The sequence below is a fragment of the Fundulus heteroclitus genome, unplaced genomic scaffold (assembly GCF_011125445.2).
Source record: "Fundulus heteroclitus isolate FHET01 unplaced genomic scaffold, MU-UCD_Fhet_4.1 scaffold_68, whole genome shotgun sequence".
Classification (NCBI taxonomy): Eukaryota; Metazoa; Chordata; class Actinopteri; order Cyprinodontiformes; family Fundulidae; genus Fundulus; species Fundulus heteroclitus.
Window position 1 is genome coordinate 1,197,766 of NW_023397121.1, and position 23,120 is coordinate 1,220,885.

Below are 23,120 nucleotides of genomic sequence, written 5' to 3' on the forward strand. Positions count from 1 at the left end.
CAACATTCATCAGTCAATTTGATGAAAAAACACAGAAAATCCCTGAAAACTGGGCTTGAACCGCTGCTAATATTTATTAACACCCTGATAGAAAACACACACTGCGGTTTGTTCAACGGCAGATTTATAACCAGAACATCTGTGGACCCATGTGGCTGCTAACGAGAGGCTTAACGAGCCGGGGCCTCCGGACTGGGCCCACAGGGGGACCATGTCTGAAATAGTTTCACACCAGATAAACCCGGAACATAAAGGTTCAATACTGAGACCCGACAGCATGGAACCACAGCAGAACCAGAACAAGATGCATCAGATACATGTGGTTCTGAAAACAACAGAATTAAATCCAAAAACCTTAAAATTTAAACAAACATTAAAAAAAAAGAACATCACAAAAATATAAAAACACATTTTGCTGTGAAATCAAACTTTTAAATGACATTTTTCTCATTTTTTCTAATTCAGGACATTTTCCTTCACGTTATTTTTGGCCCTCCTGTTGTTCCGTAGCCTCTGTGCCTCCCACTGCTTTAAAAGTCCTTATTTGTTCCTGATTGGACCCGTTTGGGTCGAACCGAGCCTGAAACGCAGCTGGACCCGTCTGCTACACATTTAGAATGAGTAATCTGATCACATGGAGGCGCTGTTTCACCCAGATAAGCCGACATGGACCGGTCCTGGTACCACACAGAACCTACATCAGGTTGGAAACGCTGGACGAACCGGATCAGCTTCCAGCAGAACCGGGTCGTTCTGCTCTGGATCGGACCCCACCAGAGGAACCAGCAGGAACCACAGGAGGTCCGTTGGACCACAGCGTGCGGTCCTCCTGCAGGCGGATCCGGGTCAGACCAGAGGAGATGCCGGGCTCCACGCTTTCCTGGATGCTGCCGTCAGAACCGGACCCAGATCTTTCCCCTAGTTAAGCAATCGGATCAGCTGGACCAGAACCGGCAGCGCTTGAAGAGTTAAACTACAGATGAGTTCCTGGAGGAACCGCGACCGCAGGAGGAGAAAAGTTACATTTTACTGATTAATCCGTTCATTTGTTACTTTTAATTATTTATGATTTAGTATTTTAATAAAAAAATAAATCCGTGGTTCCGTTCTTGTCTCCTCCGGGTCGGGTTTTCAGGAAGTCCCGTACTTTTCACCTGAGAAGCCAGAAATTACCCCAAAAAAACTAACCTGCTCCACAAAATAAGAGCGTGAAATGTTTTAATTAAAGAAACGAGTCGCTGCAGAACCAGAACTTAGAAATGTTTTGGGTTTCCCTGAGAACCAGTTAGTGGCCCCACAGAGTCAGTCCAGGGGCCGCCAACGGCCCCCGGGCCGCAGGTTGGACACACCTGCCAGGTTTTCCTCTTAAGGCCTCGATGTGAACAAACATGAAATAAATGGAGTATAAAACTGTTTTAAATCTTAACTTTCAGCCCTTTGGGTCTAAACGACTTCACTTCATGAACAAAGAGACAATAAGCAACAAAACGGAATCATTCTGGGTTAAAAACAGGATTAAAATGTGACTTTAGGTAAAAACGTGATCACTTCTCTGCTGAAATAAATAAAAGCTGCTGACGTGAAGCCAGGACCTCCTGATTGGACCGCGCCCCCGTTTCCTGCGTCCTGATTGGTCGGAATCAGCTGACGCAGACGGAGAACAACTTGAGGACGGCGTCCCTGAAAGAGCAGAGAGAAGACGTGAGGACGTGAAGGTTCTGGAGCCCAGAGGCCGGACCGGCTCAGGTGTGCCTTACCTGGCGAAGGGGATGTAGGAGAGGCCGTACCTGCGGCACAGACAGCGGCGGTCAGACAGGTGAGGCTGGCGTGGGAAGCTGAGAGTGTGTGAGTGCTTTACCAGGTGAAGGCCAGGAACTGCAGCACGCAGAAGAGCAGCGCCAAGCCGTTGTTCTTCCACTGCAGAACCAGAACCAGAACCAGAACCAGAGATGTAACAACCGACAACACAAGCTGCTCGCTTTCACTCAGAGCCGCTTCCTCACCCAGAAGGCGGCGCACAGCGTCAGAACCAGGCACACCTGCGGACGCCAGGAGAGTTAAAGCGGGTCAGAACCAGAACCAGAACCAGAGCTAAACAAGAGAGCAAGGAGGCGGGTCTGACCAGCATGACGGCGGTGGCGAGCGCCCGGACCTTAGCGCACATGTTCTTCAGCTGCCGCAGCGGCCCGATCAGGAACATGGTGCTGAAACGACACAGCAGACAGCGTTCACCACCGGGGGGCGCCATCGCCCCAGTTCTGTCTGGGTTCTGCTGCTCAGAGCTTCTGGGGTCGGTCAGAACCTGCTGGTTCTGGTCGTACCTGGCCAGAGCGCTGACGTTGCCCAGCGTGTAGAGGACAGCGAACACGGGGAGCCCGAAGCCGGGGATCCACAGCAGGCAGGTGGCCTGTTGGAGACGAACAGTTTAGTCCAGCCCAGAGGCTAAATGCTTTATCATTTAAAAAAATTAAAGTTTTTGATTTTTTCCCCAGTGTTCTGTCTGGCAACGTGCAATAAGAATTGTTGTCTTAATGCCAAAAAGAGCTCATCAGATTTGACTTTCACAAGTGGAGCAGTTCTGCTTTTGCCATAGTGCTCCGCTTGATTTATGAATGTGAATAGTTTTATTCTCAAATATCTCAAATGATATGGACACTACAATGGGAAAGTAGGAGAGGAAAGGAAGAACAAGAAGAAAAAAAGAAAAGGCGAAAGAAAGAGGAGATAAAAGGAAGAGAATGATTAAACAATTATTGAAAAAAACATGTACTCTGTTTAATTGAAAATCTGCAGTTCCTATATTGTCCACGAGGGGCGCTGTGTTTTAATCAGCAGATGGAAGCACTTAGCTTCAGATGTGGAAAATTTATTTTAAATCATGTCTTAATTTTTATCTGTTTGATGTATTTTGTCATGCAGGACAGTGTTTTTAAGTTCCAAAAAATGTGAATAAATGTTTTTCAACATTGTACAATCACTGTGATCAGTTCTTATGCATAATGCACAAGTAAATGTTTAACTGAGTAAAAGTATTGTTGAAATTGGCCCTATTGAGATCAGATTAAGCTGTATGCTGTCCATAAACCAAAATGAGTTTGACACCCATGGTGTAAAACCACCAGCAGCCAATGTCATTATTATTATTATTATTATTATTATTATTCTCCCTTTTTACAGCGGCAGGGCGGCCATCTTGTTTTACCAGCACGCCTCACAGCTTGGATTTAGCGGCGCTTTGATTTCAGGTCGACTCCCAGACGAAATGCTGGACATAAAAACAAAGTTTTTAAAATGATTTCTTTCATATCTTTTTGTGAAACGAAAAACTGATTATTGGGATTTGGTGAAATAAAATAAGCGATTTTATTTTTCAGCCTTATCACCCGGCCCTACTTTCATGCTAAACGCGCTAAAATGACCCAACAGAACCAGGACATTTGCTTCCCCAGCAGTAAAAACCCTGCAGGATCATGAGTTGGTAGATAAAAACTGTTTGGAAAGGCTCTCTTCCTCTGCCCTTGAGCAAACACATAATTTATTTATTTATTATAAAGTGCTGCTGCATCTTTTCATGCCCTCTGCCATGAATAAGGTGAAGGGAAGCTGACGGCGGCTCATGATCAACTCACCAGGATGGAGCAGAAGGCCCCCAGGAGGAAGCAGATCAGGAAGCCCTTCATCCTGGTCCCCCAGGCCAGCGTCGACGCCTGATTGGCTGTCTGCGGGAGTGACGTCATTCTCATTACAAACAGCTTAATGACACGGAGTAGATGATTTAAAGGATATAATTGGCTTTCTTCTGTAAATGTCACCAGAAGCTGACCTAAGCACCTGAGAACAACGACAGCAGCAGCTTATTGGCATGAAAGTCAAACATGTTTAACTCCTTTTAATTTAACATTCTGGTCTCAACATTATGTTGTTAATGACGCCGAATTACCCGACAGGAAATGTTATTAGTAATAAACCTACGGATGTACCAACAATATGCAGTTAGCGCCACTAAAACTCCACTAAAACTTTAAATTATGAAGATTTTTAATGGAGTTCTGCAAAACCTTCATCCTGGCCTTTCTATTTGACTTTATAGCGCTTATATCTTTACAAACCCCCGTTTTAAACGTATGACAAGAGTTTAATGTGTGAGAGTGACTCCAGATGGAACCAGAACCGCCGGTTCTCCGTGGTTCCGACCCGCTTTCCTCCACTCAGCGGCTAACAGCTAGCAGCACCTCCAGAATGCCGCTCCCATCCGCGCCGCCGCCGCCGCCGTCCTGGCCGCTCAGAACCTGCTTCAGTTTATCCATGAACTCTGTCTTCAGGCACCAGAACCCCTGCAGAACGTCCAGAACCTCCCCGGCAGTCCGCGGTTCCGTGGCTCCAGGTAAGACAGGTGAGCCCTCAAAGTTTCTGAAGGAGGAACAATTTTTAACATCAACAGGTGCGGCACTTCCGCCTGCAGTACCGCTCCTGGCCACCATGTGTTAAAGGGGGGCGCTGTTTCATCACGAACACTTAAAAGCGACCATTAAATTTTTTCTTTTAACTAAATCATTCAGTTATTTCAAATAAAACCACAATGGATATCTTTATTAAAGTACAGGCGCTACTTTACATCAGCCTGGCATCTTTAATAAAATATTAAAGCAAAATGCAGCATCTGTAATCAATAAAAAATATATAATTTAAAAAGCTGTAAAAAAAAACACATTATAATGAGGTTACCATGGTTGCACTTCAGCTTAAACATTATTGACAAAAGCCACAGTTTTATTTCATAACAGTTTTTTCTTCATTATCTATTGGGCCTTTAAGTACATTTAAAAACAAGCTTAGTTACATTATAATGTCGTACAGGCCAACTATAAATAAATGTAGCCCAAAGTATGGAGCTTATTAAATATAATTGTGTACAAAATCAATAGATAAGGGAAAAAAATTATCCAAATGATGAAATAGCCAGAGTAACAAATTCAGTCTTAGCAAATTAGGCTGTCTGGGGTTATTTTAAGGAGGATTTATGCAATGTTTTGCAGTCCTGAGCAGATCTTCTTTGTTCCAGAGCATTGGAGCTGCGACCAGAAGAATCTGTCCCATCTGGGTTTCTGTCTGGACCAATAGGAACCTCTGGACGGCTTGAGCATCTCAAAACTATGTCGTTGAAGATCTGTAGACTCTCAAAAACAAACGATGACCTTTTAAAATGTTTTTTTGCAGTAGATCAGGTGCAAGGATGCTAAAATAAGGGTGATGGGGTGAAGTCATTTAGCTCTAGGGTGAAGGCAGGCGGCTGAATTTCAGAAAACATGCAGGTCTTGCGGTGAAGACAGATCCAGCCCAGTAAACAGTTACGTAACCTATGCAAGCAGAAACAAAGACCTGGGTCCATCTCAGAGTCCTGGTGTTGTGGGAAGCCTTCACCTTCAGCTGGACGAAGCCTGTCTAAACAGCTGAGCTGCTCCAGTAGCACGTACTGGTCTCAGAGAATGGGTAGCGAATATCTCTGTCCTCTCCTCAGAAGGCTGATGTCGGACGACCCGTTTGAGGACTTAGTTGTGTCTCGGGGAGGTGTTAGGGGACCTTGACCCTGGTGGAGCTCCAGTAGAGGGGCTGAGGCATGGACACCTGAACGTGACAGGTGGGACAGCAGCGTTTCCTCCACAACCACTCCTCGATACACTGCAGGGAGACAAAATGTATTTACAAGAACGGACCGACTGTAAAACTACTGAGGTAGACGGGTTCTGGTTGTTTCGCCCACTTCTGTGGCTACTTTGTGCCTCATTGTAAATGTATTTACACATTTATTTCCTTTTTGATTGATCAAAAAAACACAGAAATAGTCTGACCCTTGGCTAAACCCCTGTCCACCATCACTATACTGCCTCCAAACCAACAGAAAGGTGGTCTACTTGTGAGGGTGTCATCATTGAGTTACCTCTTTGTGGAAGGTGTGAGTGCACTGCAGCTCTCTGGTGCCTCCTGATCCTTGACTTAGATCATTATGACAGATCAAACACACGCTGTACGCATCACTCTGCAACACAAACATTTCATTTTGAGTCACAGAGATCGTGTAACAACAAAACATTGACCCGGCTTTCCACGCACCAATGACATGAAGTTACGTCTTCTGAAATGGCCCCGCCGCTCAGGTGCCACGGCTTCAGGGATGGTCTGTATGAGTGAAGCTTGTCGCACTAGCGGGGGGACGGCAGAGTCCTGTGAGGATGGAATGAGGCGGCGGGAGGAGTGGCGTCGCAGCAAAACCCTCGCTGTCACTGGAGCACATGTGGAGGAGTGAAGGCGGGACAACTGCATGGATGAGAGTGTGGCCTGGACACAGGGATGGTCAATCAATTAGTCTACCAATTAATCAATTAATCTACCAATTAATCAATCAATATATGAAAAATCAGTCAAACAAGCTACTGACGAGTGAATGGACCAGCCAATAAAGAAACAAGTCTCATAGCCAAACAATAACATTTACCCCAGAGCTCAGCCAGTGAGTTATACCAAACATCTAATCAACTAGTAGGGAAACAGCTGCAAACCAGCCAACAAAAAGTAGTGAGGCAATATGTCAACCAACCAACCAACCAACCAACCAACCAACCAACCAACCAACCAAACAACCAACCAACCAACCAAACAAACAAACAAACAATCAAACAACCAATCAAACAACTAACCTAAGAACCAACCAATCAAACAACTAACCTAAGAACCAACCAATTAAACAACTAACCTAAGAACCAACCAAACAAACAACCAACATAACAACCAACCAATCAAACAACTAACCTAACAACCAACTAACCTAAGAACCAAACAAACAAACAAACAACAAAACAACCAGCCAAACAACTAACCTAACAACCAAACAACCAGCCAAACAACTAACCTAACAGCCAACTAACCTAAGAACCAACCAAACAAACAAACAACAAAACAACCAGCCAAACAACTAACCTAACAACCAAACAACCAGCCAAACAACTAACCTAACAACCAAACAACCAGCCAAACAACTAACCTAACAACCAACCAACTCACCTAACAACCAAACAACCAGCCAAACAACTAAACTAACAACCAACGAACCAATCAAACAACTAACCTAACAACCAACTCAACTGCTGGTGGTTCCTAGAGTCTCTAAAAGTAGAATGGGAGGCAGATCCTTTAGCTATCAGGCTCCTCTCCTGTGGAACCAACTCCCAGTTTTGGTCCGTGAGTCAGACACCCTATCTATTTTTAAGACTAATGTTAAAACTTTCCTTTTTGACAAAGCTTATAGTTAGAGTGGCTCATACCCTGAGCTATCTCTATAGTTGTGCTGTGATAGGCCTAGGCTGCTGGAGGACATCAGGGTCTAATTTTCTCACTCTACTGATTTCTACTGTTCTTCAGTCTACTGTTCTCCAGTTTTGCATTGTATTACATTGAAATGACTGTCGTCATTTCAGCTTTTAACTTTTTGCTCTCTTTTTCTTCATAGTAGGTACACCTGGTCTGGCGTTCTGTTAACTGTGACATCATCCAGAGAAGACGGCTCACCCGCTACTACCATCTAATGTAGAACAGATTACTAGATCAATGTGTGCTTCTGTGCTTTTTTGTCTCTCTTGTTGTGTCTCTGCTCTGTCTTCTGTAACCCCAGTCGGTCGAGGCAGATGACCGTTCATACTGAGCCCGGTTCTGCCGGAGGTTTTTCCTTCCCGTTAATGGGTGGTTTTTCTTCCCACTGTCGCTTCATGCTTGCTCAGTATGAGGGATTGCAGCAAAGCCATGTACAATGCAGATGACTCTCCCTGTGGCTCTACGGTTCCCCAGGAGTGAATGCTGCTTGTCGGGACTTTGATGCAATCAACTGGTTTCCTTATATAGGACATTTTTGACCAATCTGTATAATCTGACCCAATCTGTATAATATGATTGAACTTGACTTTGTAAAGTGCCTTGAGATGACATGTTTCATGATTTGGCGCTATATAAATAAAATTGAATTGAATTGAATTGAACAACCAACCAACCAACCAACCAAACGAACAAACAAATAAACAACCAACCAACCTAACAACCAACCATTTAAACAACTAACCTAGCACCCAATCAATCAAACAACTAACCTAAGAACCAACCCAACAACCAACCAACTAACCAACCAACCAACCAGCCAAACAAACAACTAACCTAACAACCAAACAACCAGACAAACAACTAACCTAACAACCAACCAACTAACCTAACAACCAAACAACCAGTCAAACAACTAACCTGACAACCAAGGAACCAATCAAACAACTAACCTAACAACCAACTCAACAACCAACCATTCAAACAACTAACCTAGCAACCAACCAATCAAACAACTAACCTAAGAACCAACCAAACAACTAACCTAATCACCAACCAACCAAACAAACAACCAACCAACCAACTAACCTAACAACCAACCAATCAAACAACTAGCATAAGAACCAACCCAACAACCAACCAACCAACCAGCCAAACAAAAAACTAACCCAACAACCAACCAACCAGCCAAACAAACAACTAACCCAACAACCAACCAACCAACCATCCAACTAACCTAACAACCAAACAACCAGCCAAACAACTAACCTGACAACCAAGGAACCAATCAAACAACTAACCTAACAACCAACTCAACAACCAACCATTCAAACAACTAACCTAGCAACCAACCAATCAAACAACTAACCTAAGAACCAACCAAACAACTAACCTAATCACTAACCAACCAAACAAACAACCAACCAACCAACTAACCTAACAACCAACCAATCAAACAACTAACCTAAGAACCAACCCAACAACCAACCAACCAACTAACCTAACAACCAAACAACTAACCTAAGAACCAACCCAACAACCAACCAACCAACTAACCTAACAACCAAACAACTAACCTAACAACCTACAAACCAATCAAACAACTAACCTAAGAACTAACCTAGGAACCAAACAAACAACCAAACAAAAAACTGACCTAACAACCAACTAACCTAACGACCAACCAAACTAACAACCAACCAAACCTTACGTTCCTTCTTGTCTCGGTTGCTTCGGGTATGAAAGCCTGATTAGCAGCTCTCAGGTCACGTTTCTCTTTAACACCCAGATAAACTACAGCGCAGTGATCCTGAGCTAATAAAAGCCGTGAAGCCGCTCTGAATGGTTGGAGGGAGAGTTTCGCCGCCCTCACAGAGATCAGAGGCTGTAAACCCTCGGAGGATTGAAACATCTGACTAAATAAAGTGAAGTGACCCGATGTGACTGTCTAATTCTCCTGGTTATCATCTGTGTTGTTGTGGAAGAGCAACAAAGCTAACTGGACACTTTTATGCATTTTCAGAAATTAGGAGAGGGTTGTCTCCACTTTCCTTACCCAAGAGAAAACTGTTGGGTAGGTTAAAGGTTTATCACCAGTACCTTCAAAACGGCAGAACCCAACTCATATTCACCTCTGTTTATCTGGGTCCTGCTCTTTTTAGGGCCAGGATTTTAAAAGTATGTTCAGGGCATGGTTATTGTTTGAGACATGACCTCCAACACGTTCTGGTCTGGGTCATTCAGCGTCCAGATCTTTTACTCCTTGACTCTAACCATAGCTTTATTGGTTTACCAACACCACACCACCATGGAGAGCCCTTTACCAGGAGACTTTTAGGAATAATCTTATGTTTGTGTCTTTTTAAACCTCCACCCCCAGGAACCTCAATAGACCTCTGGAGGAGAACCACAAAGCACCGTCATTGGAAAAACTGCCTGTATTTCTGTAGAGATAATAGGTTTGTTGGTAATAGAGAACATAAAGGGACTGTCCACCCCAACCTATGACAGAAACCCACCTAGAATACAGACTAAACCCTTAAAATCCACATTTGTCATCTAGGTGCCTTTAAAGCGTTTTGAAACCAGGACATTAGCGAGTCTAGGAGTGTGAGGAGGATGCAGACAGCAGTAAACTCATCAATCACCGATCATTCAAGGCCTGCGTGTTGCTTATAAACTCGAACCACAACGCATTGCTGATAAAAGCTTAAACTGCTGAGTCGGGGGTTCCTGTCAGTCACTGTTCCTTTCCTTCCCTGGTTTACATGCAACTAAAGCTCCTTTAGACAAGATGGTCCAATACGGCAGTCCTGTTCATATCACCTGGTCCCAGTGGACCCAAAGAGTCCGTCCCTGTCAACTTCCAGGCCCGTCTAGACTCAGAGGCTTCCAGAGGCTTCCAGAGTCTTCCATAAGGCTTCATAACTAATCCCATCTCTGGGTTAGGTAAGCCAGCGGTTGACCTTGGCAGGAGTTTAGCTGTTCTAGAACCTGGGACAGAACTCTGGCAGGCTAATCCATCGCCCAAGCCCAGGGAACCTCCCCTGAAAACAGAACCATCAGAAGTCCTGAACACCCCTGGAAGGCCCTCCTTACCCCACCAGCAGTAAAACTCGGGGTTCTCTACGTCTCTCACCGGACAGGGCAAAGACGAGCGGCGGTCAAGCCTCATCTGGACCGGTGGCTCCAAGCTGCACCTGCTCTCAGGTCTTCCTCCCTCCGGCTCCCTGTCCTCCTCCTCCTCCTCCTCCTCCTCCCCCTCCTTCTCTTTCTCTTCCTGCACCGGCTTCTTCTGATGGTCTCCTCGGTACTGCTGCATCCAGGCATTGAAGATCCGGCCTCCTCCTTCTTCTTCGTCCTCTTCGTCCTCTCCCTCCTCTTCTTCCAGGTCTTCCCTCAGGGGGAAGGGGTCTTCAGCGTCTGAAAACACATCCTCCTCTCTGTCTAGATCCATGTTCCTCACCAACGCTGACTAACGGGAGACCAGGAGCAGGATTATTCAACAATAGCACCCCCGACGTGTCCTGAAACTGCAGCGGTGCTCCAGCAGGTACGGAGGAGCCAGCGAGGTGGACTAGTTACACCAAACACCCATCCTGAGCTGGTCTTCTGCTCGTTGTTGCTTTCCTCGGCAGAATGTGCCGCTCTGACCTCAGGTCTGCAGTAATCCCCTCAGAGAAGCCCAGCTGGAGGAGGAGGAGGAGGAGGAGGAGGAAGATTACACCTGCTTACAGGATCTGTGTCACATGAGCTGAAAACACCTCGCTGCACTTCAGCTGCACATGTAGTGGCGCTGTGGTTGGTCTGATAAACGCCGCAGGTTCCCTCTGGTAGGACCAGCGCTGGTCTCACCCACGAGGCTCCAGGAAGGTCAAGTCAGGTTCTCTGCAGCCTCCACATGTCTTTCTGCCACCTCTGCTCCAACACCTCCAGAGATAAATCCCAAACATTCACATGTAAACTAACCCTAAAGCACACGCTTAACGCCCTAAAATGTTCAATCTAGAACACTATCGTCTACATGATATCCAATGTTCTCCATTTTCCCAGGCCGTGTGATAAAACACTGATGACAGTTTGAAATATTATCATGTACCATGATTATAATTACACATACATATTTTCATATAAAAAGAAAGCTTATCCCATTTATAAAACATGTAATCATACATTCTGGTGAGATTTATTCATCTGGTTTGAATTGAAATAAAAAAAAAAGACCTTCTTAATATGCACTATTTGGAATCTCTGAAATGTTCTTTATGTTCTGTATGTTTGCTTTGAATATGCATACAACACAGTATATTATATGTGAATATATAATTATATATATGTACACACAAATGCACATCTTAAATATTATTAACAGTAGTATTAATAGTAGTAGTAATATTAATAATCAGCTAAAATCTAACCTACATTTAAATTCTGTGTGGAAAACTTAGTATTTTATATTTATAAACTGCATAATCATTTATAGTAAATGTGTATTCTTATTTTTATATATATTACATATATTTATATTACACATGTTTCTCATTACATGTAGTAAATATTTACTGTATAACGACCAATCTTATCTATGTTTGTTGAGGTGAGCGCGGGTTGAAGCGCTTTACTACAGGCGCATGCGCACCTCACTAAGTGGGCGGAGCCATTAGCCGGACCGGCGGATTGTAAACAGCAAGCTAGCCATTAGCTGGCATCTAGAGGGCGGATATAAGAGGAGAAAAGTGTCGGTGAGCTCCAGGATGAAGGGTGAGGCTCTCTGGCTGCCTTTAAGCGGCTTCAGTGGAATAAAACGACTTTAAAGCCTTTAATTATAAAGCTGCGGTCAGTCGCAGCGGCTTAGCATGGCTAACGTTAGCCTGAACCCCCATGAGAAAACGTCTAATTCTGCTTCTTTGCTGCTTAGAGGCGCTGTATACCCGCCATAAACGAGTAATAACTGTTTTTTCTCATTCAGCTGCAGTTTATCTTTAATTCGGCGCGTTTATAAGTAACATATCGGCAGAAAGCAGGTTACACCCGACATATAGGCTGTTGGTGAAGTTAACTAGCATCAGTTAGTCCCGGTAAACCCGCATTCCTGACAACGTCGTTCAGTCTCGTTTATACCGCGCTGTGCGTGACGTCACAGCTCACTGAGCTTTGACCCTGAGCTCTTCAGCTGGGCCCAGGTTAGACGAAGCTAGAACCAAGCTGATCCAGAATGAACCTCCTCCTCAGCTTCCTGTCTGCGCCTCCTGCTGCCTCCTCTCCGCCTGCTGACCGGCGCCATGTGGCAGGTGGTCCAGCAGCAGAGCCTGAAGCATTATGGGATGCTGGAGGAGTTTGTGTCCATGGTGACGGAGGCCGTCCCCCAGCTGCTGACCGACAGGCAGAGAGGTCTCCTGCTGCTGGCTCTGAGGGCCAAGGTGGGTGCCGGGGTTCCTCCGGGTTCTGGGTCAGAGTGAGGCAGAGGAACATTGTTTGTCCGTTTGCTCCCCAGGCCTCCCTCTGCGGTCCCGCTGACGACCCGACCCGCCTGGAGAAGATCCGCTCCGTCTGCCACGCTGCGGTGAGCACCTCCTGTTATCGGCTTCCCTGATGTAGCAGAGGAAGCTGGGTCCAGTAAGAGAAACCAGGAAGTGGAGAAATCAGGAAGTAGAATAACCAGGAAGTACAGAAATCAGGAAGAGGAAACCATGAAGTAGAATAACCAGGAAGTACAGAAATCAGGAAGTAGAGGGACCAGGAAGTAGAGAAACCAGGAAGTAGAAACCAGGAAGTAGAGAAACAAGGAAGAGGAAAAACCAGGAAGTAGAGAAACCAGGAAGTAGGAAAACCAGGAAGTAGAGAAACCAGGAAGTAGAGAAACCAGGAAGTAGGGAAACCAGGATGCAGGGAAACCAGAATGCAGGGAAACCAGGAAGTAGGGAAACCAAAAAGTAGATAAACCAGGAAGAGGAGAAACCTTTTTTTTTTTTTTTTTTTTTTTTTTTTTTTTTTTTTTTTTTTATTAAAGATTTGAGCAAATGTACAAAATAACGTGGCATGTACAGATATAAAGAAATGAGGTTGTACAAGGTTAAGGCACACATATTAGAAGATAATGATAAATCAAAAAAACGGGAAAAGCAAACAGAAGACAAAACAAACAAAAAAAAATAAAAAATTTATAAATAAATAAAAGACAAAACAAAACAAGAAAAAAAGAACAACAATGGGGCATTAGTTCTCAAAAAAATTTAGATCAATATAGGCATTCAGGAGTTGTAGTCCATGCTTGTTTTTTATCCGTTTTAAGGTCCTTAAGTGGTTGTCCATTAGAAGGTTTTTAAAGGCTGAAAACACAGGTTTCCTATTACCCCATTTACAGGAATGGATGAAGAATTTCGCTAAAATTAGCAGGTTGTTAAGAATGAGGTCAGTTCTTCTGTCTCTATGGGTGGTTCCAAATATTACATCTTCTCTTTTAAAGGGATGATGGAGGGAAAGTTTTGTTGAGAACCAGTCCTGAAAGTTTCTCCAAAATGTATCAGTATGCACACAATAGAAGAAGAGATGATCTGTTGTTTCAATGTCGTTATCACAAAAGGTACATGTGTTGGTATCAAAGTTGAATCTTTGCCTTAATAGTTCTCTGGAAGGAAAAATGTTATTGAGGATTTTAAAATGAACTTCTTTAGCTTTAGGACATAGAGGGTATTTAAGGTAAGTGGTTCTCCACTTATTAACCTCTGAATAAGAAAACAAATTTAAAATGGAGTTTTTATTTGGTCTGATAGTAAATATAAAATTAGTTAGATGTTGACGCATCCGTTTGTTAGAGTTACTTTGGTCCAAAAGGTCAACTCCAAACAGTTGAAGAGTGGGTAACTGAAGGTTAGCTGACTGAGTGATTATATTTTGAACCAGATTTTTGACTGCAGTTGGGATAGAGTTCATTACTGTGTTAAACTGAGTGCGTGTGCAATCCAAATTATATAATAAGCAAAATTCGTCATAAGACAGCCAGTCTCCATTGTCATTAAGAAGATGTTTTATGGACCAAATACCTTTTTCCATCCAGTGATCTAAATACAGAGACTTGTTTCTGTGTAACACATATCTGTTGTTCCAGATTGGCGTTTGGTGAGGAGTAAAGTTGTGTGTGTACATAAGTTTCCAACACAACAAAACCTGCTTATGAAAGGCAGATAACTTAACAGGAAGTCTGTGGACATTAAAGTCACATCTGAGAACAAAATCTAAGCCTCCAACTTTTTTAAACAAACCTTTGGTGAGACAGAACCAGATACTATTTACATTTATTAAAAAGGATTTCAACCAGTTTACTTTTAAGACTGCATTTAAACAATCAAAGTCAATAGCTTGTAAACCACCATCATTATAGTCTTTAACCATATTTGCTTTCTTTAAGTAGTGGATTCGATTTCTCCAGATGAAATTAAAGTTCAACTGATTTATAGCTTTAATGTATTTGTTGGGTATGGCCATAGAGTAAGCTGGGTATATGCACCGGGACAGGGACTCCATTTTGGTTAGATAGGTTCTCCCAAACAAGGTCAGGTCTCTTTGGAGCCATCTATTTAACTGAGATTTGCAATTCTGTATTTTATTATCTATGTTAACAGTTTCACTGAGTTTAGCATCTTTAGTAATTAAAATTCCAAGATATTTAACTGAGGATTTAATAGGAATATTATAAGCTTCCGTCAGATCAGAGTCATGAATCGCCATCAGTTCACACTTCTGTAGGTTTAAGGTTAATCCAGATGCTTTGGAGAAAGTATTAATTAACTCAAGAACTTTAGGGGTTTGGTCTAGATTCTTCAAAAAAATTGTAGTGTCGTCAGCTAGTTGGCTGATTATAATTTGGTCATCAAAAACTCTCAATTTAGGTATATTTGAGTTTTTGATGAAAATACTCAACACTTCAACAGCCAAGATGAAGAGAAAAGGGGAAATATTACAGCCCTGTTTTACTCCCCTATTTATGGTGAAACGTGGAGACGTACCGTGTGGCAGTGCAACTGAACTTGTGGTGTCATTGTAAAAGCTTTTTATTATTCTACAGAAGTTTGGCCCGAATCCGAACAAGTGCAGAACTTTGAAAAGAAACTGATGTTCCAACATATCAAAGGCTTTATAAAAGTCTAGGAAAAGGATGAATCCTTTATCCTCAATCAGTTCACTATATTCCAGTAAATCCTGCACCAGTCTGATGTTATCATGTATAGATCTTTTGGACATAAAACCTGTCTGTGTTTCAGAAATAACATCCTTAAGACCAGTCTTTAATCTGTTCGTATAGATATACGTTAACAGTTTATAATCGCAGTTTAGAAGGGTGATAGGACGGTAGTTGTCTAGGATCTTGTTGTCTCTTCCTGGTTTGGGTATAAGGGTGATAACCCCTTGCTTCATGCTGTGTGGAAGTGAATTGTTACATAGGATCTCTTTAAAAACCTGGAATAAAAATTCTCTGAGATAATCCCAGAAATGCCTATAAAAATTGGCGGTAAGGCCATCTGGGCCGGGGGATTTATCAAGTTTCAGGCATAAAATGGCGTTATCTAGTTCCTCAATATTAATATCTTTATCGCAATTTTCCTTAAAATCCTCAGTGATTTGAGGGATAAAGTCTTTGACTTGGTTTAGCAGAAGGTCACATTCTTGGGGTGAAAAAAAGAGCAGTAAAGGTTTTGATAAAAGTTACTAATTTCTTTTGCAATAACAGTTTGGTCTGTACATTCATTGTTGTTAATAATTAGGGACTGAATGTATTTTTTAACTTGTCTTCTCTTTTCCAGTCTGCAGAAGTATGAACTGTTTTTTTCCCCTTCCTCGATCCACTTAGCTCTGGATCTGACAAAAGCTCCTCGGGCCTTTGTTTCGTAGATGCTGTCTAATTTAGCTTGTAAGATCAGGAGGTTATTTTTATCATCATCAGTCAACGTCTGTTTAACAAATAGTAGGTTTAACTCTTTAACTAACCTTACTTCTTCCATGTCATTGTTTCTTTTTAGATTTTTGCTAAAAGAAATTGAGTGAGCCCTTATTTTATATTTTAAGAATTCCCATTTTTTGGCGTAGGTTATTATTGAATCGTCTAACAGAATCTTTTTTATTAGTTCTTTGATTTCCTTGCAGTACAACTCATATTTTAAGAGATTTGCATTGAATTTCCAGTACCCTCTGTGTCTCAGACCTTCAGGAAGAGGAGTAATTAATAAATCGATGCTGCAGTGATCAGTAAGAGGAGTTGGAGACATATTACAGTCTGATGTTAGCTTCAGAATATCATCTGTTCCTAGCCAAAAATCTATTCTAGATCTGCTTGAAGCATCTGATTTAAACCAAGAGAACTGTTTTTTGTTAATATGTTTATCTCTCCATAAATCAATTAATCCCAATCTCTCACAGAAATCAGACAGAATTCGGTTTGGATGGATATTTGAGGATTTGTTTGGGTATCTATCAAGATTTTCGTCCTTTACCATGTTCCAATCCCCGCCTAATAAAACATATTTAGTATGAAATCTTTGTTTAAGTTGTTCGATATTTACTTCAATAATCGTAAGTAGCTCTTTATTTTTAGAAATGTTACAGTGACCATAAATATTGCCTAGGAGTATTAATGTGTCCTCCGTATGTAATACGGAAAGAGACCAATGGCCATCACTATCATGTTTTGTATGAATTATTTTGCCTGGAAAATTATTCAGTAATGTAGCCACACCTGCTGATTTAGAAGTACCGTGGGAATAAGAAATCTGATCTCTCCACTGATTTGACCAAAATTTTTCATCAGAGACCATTGAATGGGTTTCTTGAAGAAGAATACAATGTGGATTCTTGTTTCTACAATACATAAACATTGCCTTCCTTTTGACATTTTCTCTCAAGCCCCTTACATTTAACGACAAAAACCTAAGATTAGATTTTAAAGACATAAAAAAGACAAAGGAAAAGAAAAGTTTTAAAGACACAAACCTTAATAAAGAACTTTTGTTAAGGTAGAATGAACTAAAGGCAAGCCCCTGAAAAATATGAGTGCCCTTTACAATATAACATGGGAAAAAAAACATCTACCTTGCATCCACAACTTTCACTAAACTTAACTTAAAACGACTTAGTTTTCATTTAAACAAGAGGAATAACCTCTGGAGTGCAGATAAGAGAACTGTAGCAAGCATCTTAGAGATATAACTCAATATTAAAGGGGAAAAACAGTGTTGATTTTTTTTTTAGCCCTATAATAGGGGGATGTTATAAACAGAGAAACATCTGTAGTCTCAGAAGGGAGATGAAGCTTTGAACACTTTGCCGTCAATCACTGCAATATGACCTCTGTAAAAGGCCACCTTACCCTGGGATCTGGCTTTTTTAATCTTAGGCCAAAGTTCTTCTCTTGCCAGCCGGTCTTCCTTAATGAAATCCTGAGCAAAACGCAGACCTTGTTCTTTGCATACCGCTGAATCCTTCGTCACTTTCCAGACTGCGTCTCGATGGCGCCTCCTAGTGAACTGCAGGATGACCTGACGGCTCCGTCCCTCTTCTTTTCTTCCCAACCGGTGGATTGTATCAATCATATCTCCTGCCTGTTCCGCCCATTGTGGTAAGATTTTTGAGAGAAGTTGTTCAGCCTTTTCTCTGAGGTTTTCTCCTTCTTGCTCTTTGAGCCCCGACAACCGCAGGTTCCATTGACGCTTGTTTCTTTCAGCCTCCAGGAGTTTTTCTTTCAGATTTGCGTTTTCTTTATTCATTAAATCAAACTTTTGTTGAAGGTTTTCTACTGTAGATTTACATTCAGCAACGTAGAGTGTGTTCTGCTCCACTTGGAGGGTAATGCGGCCAAACATGTCAGCATTTTCCTTTAGCTGTTTTCCAAAGTCATCAACTTTGCTATCCAGTCTTTTAATAGCTTCTAAGACGGCAGCTAAGGAGACCTCAGTCTCAGTGGCTTGTTTTTTAGCAGGTGGCAGTTTGGTTGGAGTTGCATTCAGTTGCCGTCTTGTACCGGAGGCATTTCTTGACAACTCCATCGGTGTTTCAACGCTAGCAGCAGCAGCAGCAGCATAGTTATGCATTTTTAGCTTAGCATCATTAGCCTTCTTCAGACTAGGAAAATCTTTCTCATTAACAGCCGACATCTCTTATAAGACTCTTATTTTTCCCTCTTACTTTAGAGCGTGGATGTTCAGGTTCACCTTGTGGACGAAATTATGTGCAAAGGGCCAGTTCAAGTAGCTGGTTGAGGGCTGCACAGATGGAGCTCAGAATAATACGTGTGCCCACATCGCCATCTTGCCGGGAGTCGGAAGAGGAGAAACCATAAAGTAGAGAAACCAGGAAGTATAGAAACCAAAAAGTAGATAAACCAGGAAGAGGAGAAACCATAAAGTAGAGAAACCAGGATGTATAGAAACCAGGAAGTAGGGAAACCAGGAAGTAGGGAAACCAAAAAGTAGAGAAACCAGGAAGAGGAGAAACCATAAAGTAGAGAAACCAGGAAGTAGAGAAACCAGGAAGTAGAAACCAGGAAGTCGGGAAACCAAAATTAGAGAAACCAGGAAGAGGAGAAACCAAAAAGTAGAGAAACCAGGAAGAGGAGAAACCAAAAAGTGGAGAAACCAGGAAGTAGGAAAACCAGGAAGTAGAGAAACCAGGAAGTAGGGAAACCAGGAAGTGGAGAAACCAGGGAGTGGAGAACTTCCTTTATGTTCTGTTCTTCCGGTCACAGACTGCAGCTTGTTTAAAGTGAGCAGAACCTTTACACGTGTTCCTCCTCCTCCTCCAGCAGCAGGACCAGGAGCTCTCTCACTGCTGCTCCGCGCTGCTCGCTCTCACCACCCAGCTGGCCGAGGCTCCTGCTGACTCTCGCCGCCTCCTGCAGGTCGGTGGTCTCGCTGCAGCTCTCCTCCGGCTCTCCTCAGTCCGGCGCCTCATGCTCTCCTCTGGTGTTCCTGTTGCAGGAGGTGTTCAACCGGAGCTTCGACTCCGCCCTGCAGTCCCTGGTGTCGGACCTCCTGTCCCGGCTGGAGCAGCTGTTTCCGGTGCCAGACTTCAGACAGGTGCTCCGAGCCTCTCTGCTCCTCCTCCTCCTCCTCACATCTCCACCCGCTGACCCGCTGCTCCGTCTCCCTGCAGGCTGCCTCTTGGCTCCTGGACGCCCCCGGCGCTCTGGAGGACTCTCTGCAGGAGACGGACAGGGAGCACCTGAGGGAGCTCCTGGCCGATCAGAGCTGCCACCTGGGCCGAGCGACGACCACAGGTGAGTCTTCATGGCCTCCTCTGACCTCCTCTGACCTCCTCTGACCTTCCCTCCTCTCTCCCCAGTCTGTGGAGAAACGGAGGAGACGCTGCTCTCAGCCTGGTCCCACCCCCTCCTCACCAAGCCCCGCCCCCCCGGCCCGGCCCACTACCCGGAGATCTCTCCTCAGCAGCTGAACGCGGAGCTGATGAAGGTGGAGGTGGTGGTGCTGATGGAGGAGGAGCAGCAGGTGGGGGAGGAGACTGTGATTGGCCAGGAGGCGTCAGAGGAGCAGGCGTCCAATCAGAGCTCAGAGGGGGACGGCCGCAGCGAGGACAGGTGGGTCTGCTTCCTGCTGTGGGGGCTCAGCAGTCCAGACGCTCGTTCTGACCTCACCTGTCCCCGTCAGGACCGAGGAGTCACCTGGAGACGGCGGCGGCCAATCAGAGCGCTGCGAGGAGTCCAGCAGGATTTCCCACAGTCCTCAGCGTGTGGCTCATAAATGCCCGCAGTGCAGGAAGTGCTTCATCTACAGGTCTCAGGTGAGTGTCTACCTGTGTGTCCTCGGCTTTCACCTGGAAGTCTTTAACACCCCCCCCCCCCCCCCCAGGTGATCCGCCACCTGCGCTCCAACAGGACCTGCCGAGTGGGAGCGCCCAAGGAGGCGCCTGAGGAGGCGCCCTCGTCCCCGCGGCACACCTGCTTCCAGTGCGGCGCCACCTTCCAGAGCGGCGGCGAGCTGCTGACCCACCGGCGGCGCCACCAGAGCCGCCCCGTCTACCGCTGCCCCCAGTGTGACCAGACCTTCCAGCAGCTGTCCAGCCTGACCAATCACAGGAAGGCGCACCTGGACGCGGAGGCCTTCGCCTGCGGCAGGTGCAGCCGCACCTTCCCGTCCTCCGAGGAGCGGGACGCCCACCGCCTGCAGCACCGCCAGCCCGACCTCAGCTGCTCCGTGTGCGCGCAGACCTTCGGCTCGCAGACGCTGCTGCTGCGGCACCTGCAGACGCACGCCGCCGCCGGCGCCCCGTGCGCCTACAGGTGTCTGTTCTGTGACCAGAGCTTCTCAGGTGAGTGCTCCTCCGTCAGCCCGCTGCCGCCGCCGCTGAGAAACGTTATGACCCCGCCCGCCTCCGTCCGCAGGAGTCACCCTGCTGCGGATCCACCAGCGCACCCACAGCGTGCGCTCCTACCGCTGCGACCGGTGCAGCAAGTCCTTCGGCTCGGCGGCGGGGCTGCAGTCCCACCGCGCCACCCACGCCAGCGGCAGCCGCTTCCTCTGCCCCCAGTGCGGCAAGTGCTTCAAGACCCGCGACGGCCTGGAGGGCCACCTGAGGACCCACAGCGGCGAGCGGCCCTTCCGCTGCCCCTACTGCCCCAAAGACTTCACCGCCCTGGCGGGCCTCAACGTGCACGTGAGGCGGCACACGGGCGAGCGGCCGTACGCGTGCACGGTGTGCGGCAAGGCGTGGCCGTCCGGAGGAGACCTGCAGAAGCACATGAGGGTCCACACTGGAGAGAGGCCCTACGTGTGTCAGGAGTGTGGGAAGGCCTTCTCCATCTCCTGCCACCTGACCGAGCACCGCCGCATACACACAGGTGAGCTGGTCACATGACCGCCAGGAGCCCGTAGGTCAGCTTTAGGTTTAACGGTAAAATGCTGCGAGCGGGTTGGTCTTTAGTGATAGTTACAAAGCAATGTCTGCTTTCAGTTTACTGACATCATCACCAGCTGAAAAGTTCTTAGAAAAAAATAACATTTTGTTGATTAAATCCTTCTTTTTGATGTTGGATGAAACAGAAACTCTAATGTTGAAGGAATCTAAAATTTACATACAATTATTATCATTAACCCTCTGTTAGCTTTTCTGTTAGCGTCTTTGTTAGCCTCTGTTAGCTGCATTTAGCATCTTTGTTAGCGGCTCTGTTAGGGTCTCTGTTAGCGCCTTTTTTAGCCTCTATTGGCAGCTCTGTTAGTGTTTCAGTTAGCTTCATTTAGCATCTCTGTTAGTATCTGTTAGCCTCACTGTTAGCGGCTCTGTTAGCCTCTGGGTTAGCGTCTGCATTAGCAGCTCTGTTAGCATCTGTTTGTGTCATTGTTAGCATTGTTGCTAGCAGCTCTGTTAGTGTTTCCCTTAGCCTCATTTAGTCTCTCTGTTAGCTTCATTTAGCATCTTTGTTAGCGGCTCTGTTGGGGTCTCTGTTAGCGTCTTTGTTAGCCTCTCTATTGGCAGCTCTGTTAGGGTTTCAGTTAGCTTCATTTAGCATCTCTGTTAGTGTCTGTGTTAGCACCTTATTTAGCATCTGTTTGCGTCATTGTTAGCATTGTTGCTAGCAGCTCTGTTAGAGGCTCTGTTAGTGTTTCCCTTAGCCTCATTTAGCTTCATTTAGCATCTTTGTTAGCCTAACTGTTAGCGGCTCTCTTAACCTCTCTGTTAGCCTCTCCCATGTCTTGGTTAGCTTGTCTGTCAGCATCTCTTAGTGTCACATGTCTATTTTTAAACAGTTTAGCATCTGTGCTAGCCTCTCGGTTAGTGCCGTTGTTAGCCTTTCCGTTATCTTAATTTAGCATCTTTGTTAGCCTAACTGTTAGCGGCTCTGTTAACTTCTCCCAACGTCTTGGTCAGCTTGTCTGTCAGCATCTCTTAGTGTCACATGTCTGTTTTTAAACAGTTTAAGGGACATTTTTTTTAAAACAGATCGAAAGTGAGGCACATTTCCTCCTCCCGTCCGACTCTTTTCTCGCTGTCCGCTTGACGGACGTCTGTCTGGTTGTCCTCCAGGAGAGAAGCCCTACTCGTGTCCTGAATGTGGGAAAGGTTTACGGCGGAAGTTCGACCTGAAGAAGCACATGATGTCCCACAGCAACATCCGTCCCTACGCCTGCACCTTCTGCTCCAAGAGCTACACCCGACAGACTCACCTGAACCGACACCTGCTGACCCACAGGACGTCTGACGGGCAGGTGGAAAAGGAGGCGGAGCCTGCCGACAAGATCCCATAGACCTGCTGCTGTGGTGTCTGGTTAACCCTTGGAGGAGATGTTCAGTCTTCTGATGGAGTTTTCTACTTTTCCACTGAGTTAAATACCTGTTGTGATGGCTGGATAGACCGCATACCTGTGGCTACGCTGCGTTTAAAGACCACCTGGAACTCTGGCTTTCTGAGCGCCTCACAGGATCTGAACGTTCCTTTAGGAACATTTAAAAACATCCCTTTGAAGGGAAAATCTGATATTTAGCCCAGCGGCGCTTCAGTCTGACTACATGGTGATAAGCAGGATTATTTCCTGACCACTTGGTGTTTTCGCCTTCAGTTCGGGTTCTTTTAGCCCATTTAGCCAACATGTAAATATGGGAATTTGTTGTGTTACAGGAACCTCAGCATGTAGAACATTGATTTATCAGGCATCTTTGCAGAACTTCACTTGTTTTGATGTTTCTTTCTGAGCAGAACCTGTCAATAAAACACCAGGAGGTCCGATCGGATCAGACGTGTGTCTGTGGTTCTTAGC

At 44.9% G+C, this 23,120-nt stretch overlaps 3 protein-coding genes across 4 annotated transcripts; 1 reads left to right on the forward strand and 2 right to left on the reverse strand.

The window, feature by feature from the left end:
* Positions 1-43: 43 nt before the first annotated feature.
* LOC105921337 (vesicle transport protein SFT2B) lies at positions 44-4,473 on the reverse strand. The gene is made up of 8 exons (XM_012857052.3): positions 4,233-4,473; positions 3,630-3,719; positions 2,322-2,407; positions 2,123-2,204; positions 2,004-2,039; positions 1,859-1,917; positions 1,758-1,787; positions 44-1,680 (listed from the first exon to the last, which is right to left on the reverse strand). Exons 1-8 carry the CDS (start codon positions 4,305-4,307, stop codon positions 1,641-1,643), a joined length of 498 nt encoding a protein of 165 aa, XP_012712506.1. The 5' UTR covers positions 4,308-4,473; the 3' UTR covers positions 44-1,640.
* Positions 4,474-4,569: 96 nt separating this feature from the next.
* On the reverse strand, positions 4,570-11,258 carry si:ch211-207l14.1 (E3 ubiquitin-protein ligase MPSR1). The gene is made up of 4 exons (XM_012857053.3): positions 10,502-11,258; positions 6,112-6,336; positions 5,939-6,037; positions 4,570-5,679 (listed from the first exon to the last, which is right to left on the reverse strand). Exons 1-4 carry the CDS (start codon positions 10,817-10,819, stop codon positions 5,572-5,574), a joined length of 750 nt encoding a protein of 249 aa, XP_012712507.2. The 5' UTR covers positions 10,820-11,258; the 3' UTR covers positions 4,570-5,571.
* Positions 11,259-11,981: 723 nt separating this feature from the next.
* LOC105921339 (zinc finger protein 2) lies at positions 11,982-23,094 on the forward strand. 2 transcript variants are annotated; one of them, XM_012857054.3, is made up of 11 exons: positions 11,982-12,123; positions 12,595-12,782; positions 12,857-12,925; positions 19,154-19,249; positions 19,329-19,427; positions 19,504-19,627; positions 19,693-19,945; positions 20,016-20,148; positions 20,217-20,676; positions 20,750-21,205; positions 22,390-23,094. In XM_012857054.3, exons 1-11 carry the CDS (start codon positions 12,117-12,119, stop codon positions 22,608-22,610), a joined length of 2,106 nt encoding a protein of 701 aa, XP_012712508.3. In that variant the 5' UTR covers positions 11,982-12,116; the 3' UTR covers positions 22,611-23,094. The 2 variants fall into 2 exon arrangements, with proteins under 2 accessions (XP_012712508.3, XP_012712509.3); XM_012857055.3 differs by having other exon boundaries at positions 19,157-19,249.
* The last annotated feature ends 26 nt before the right edge of the window (positions 23,095-23,120 follow it).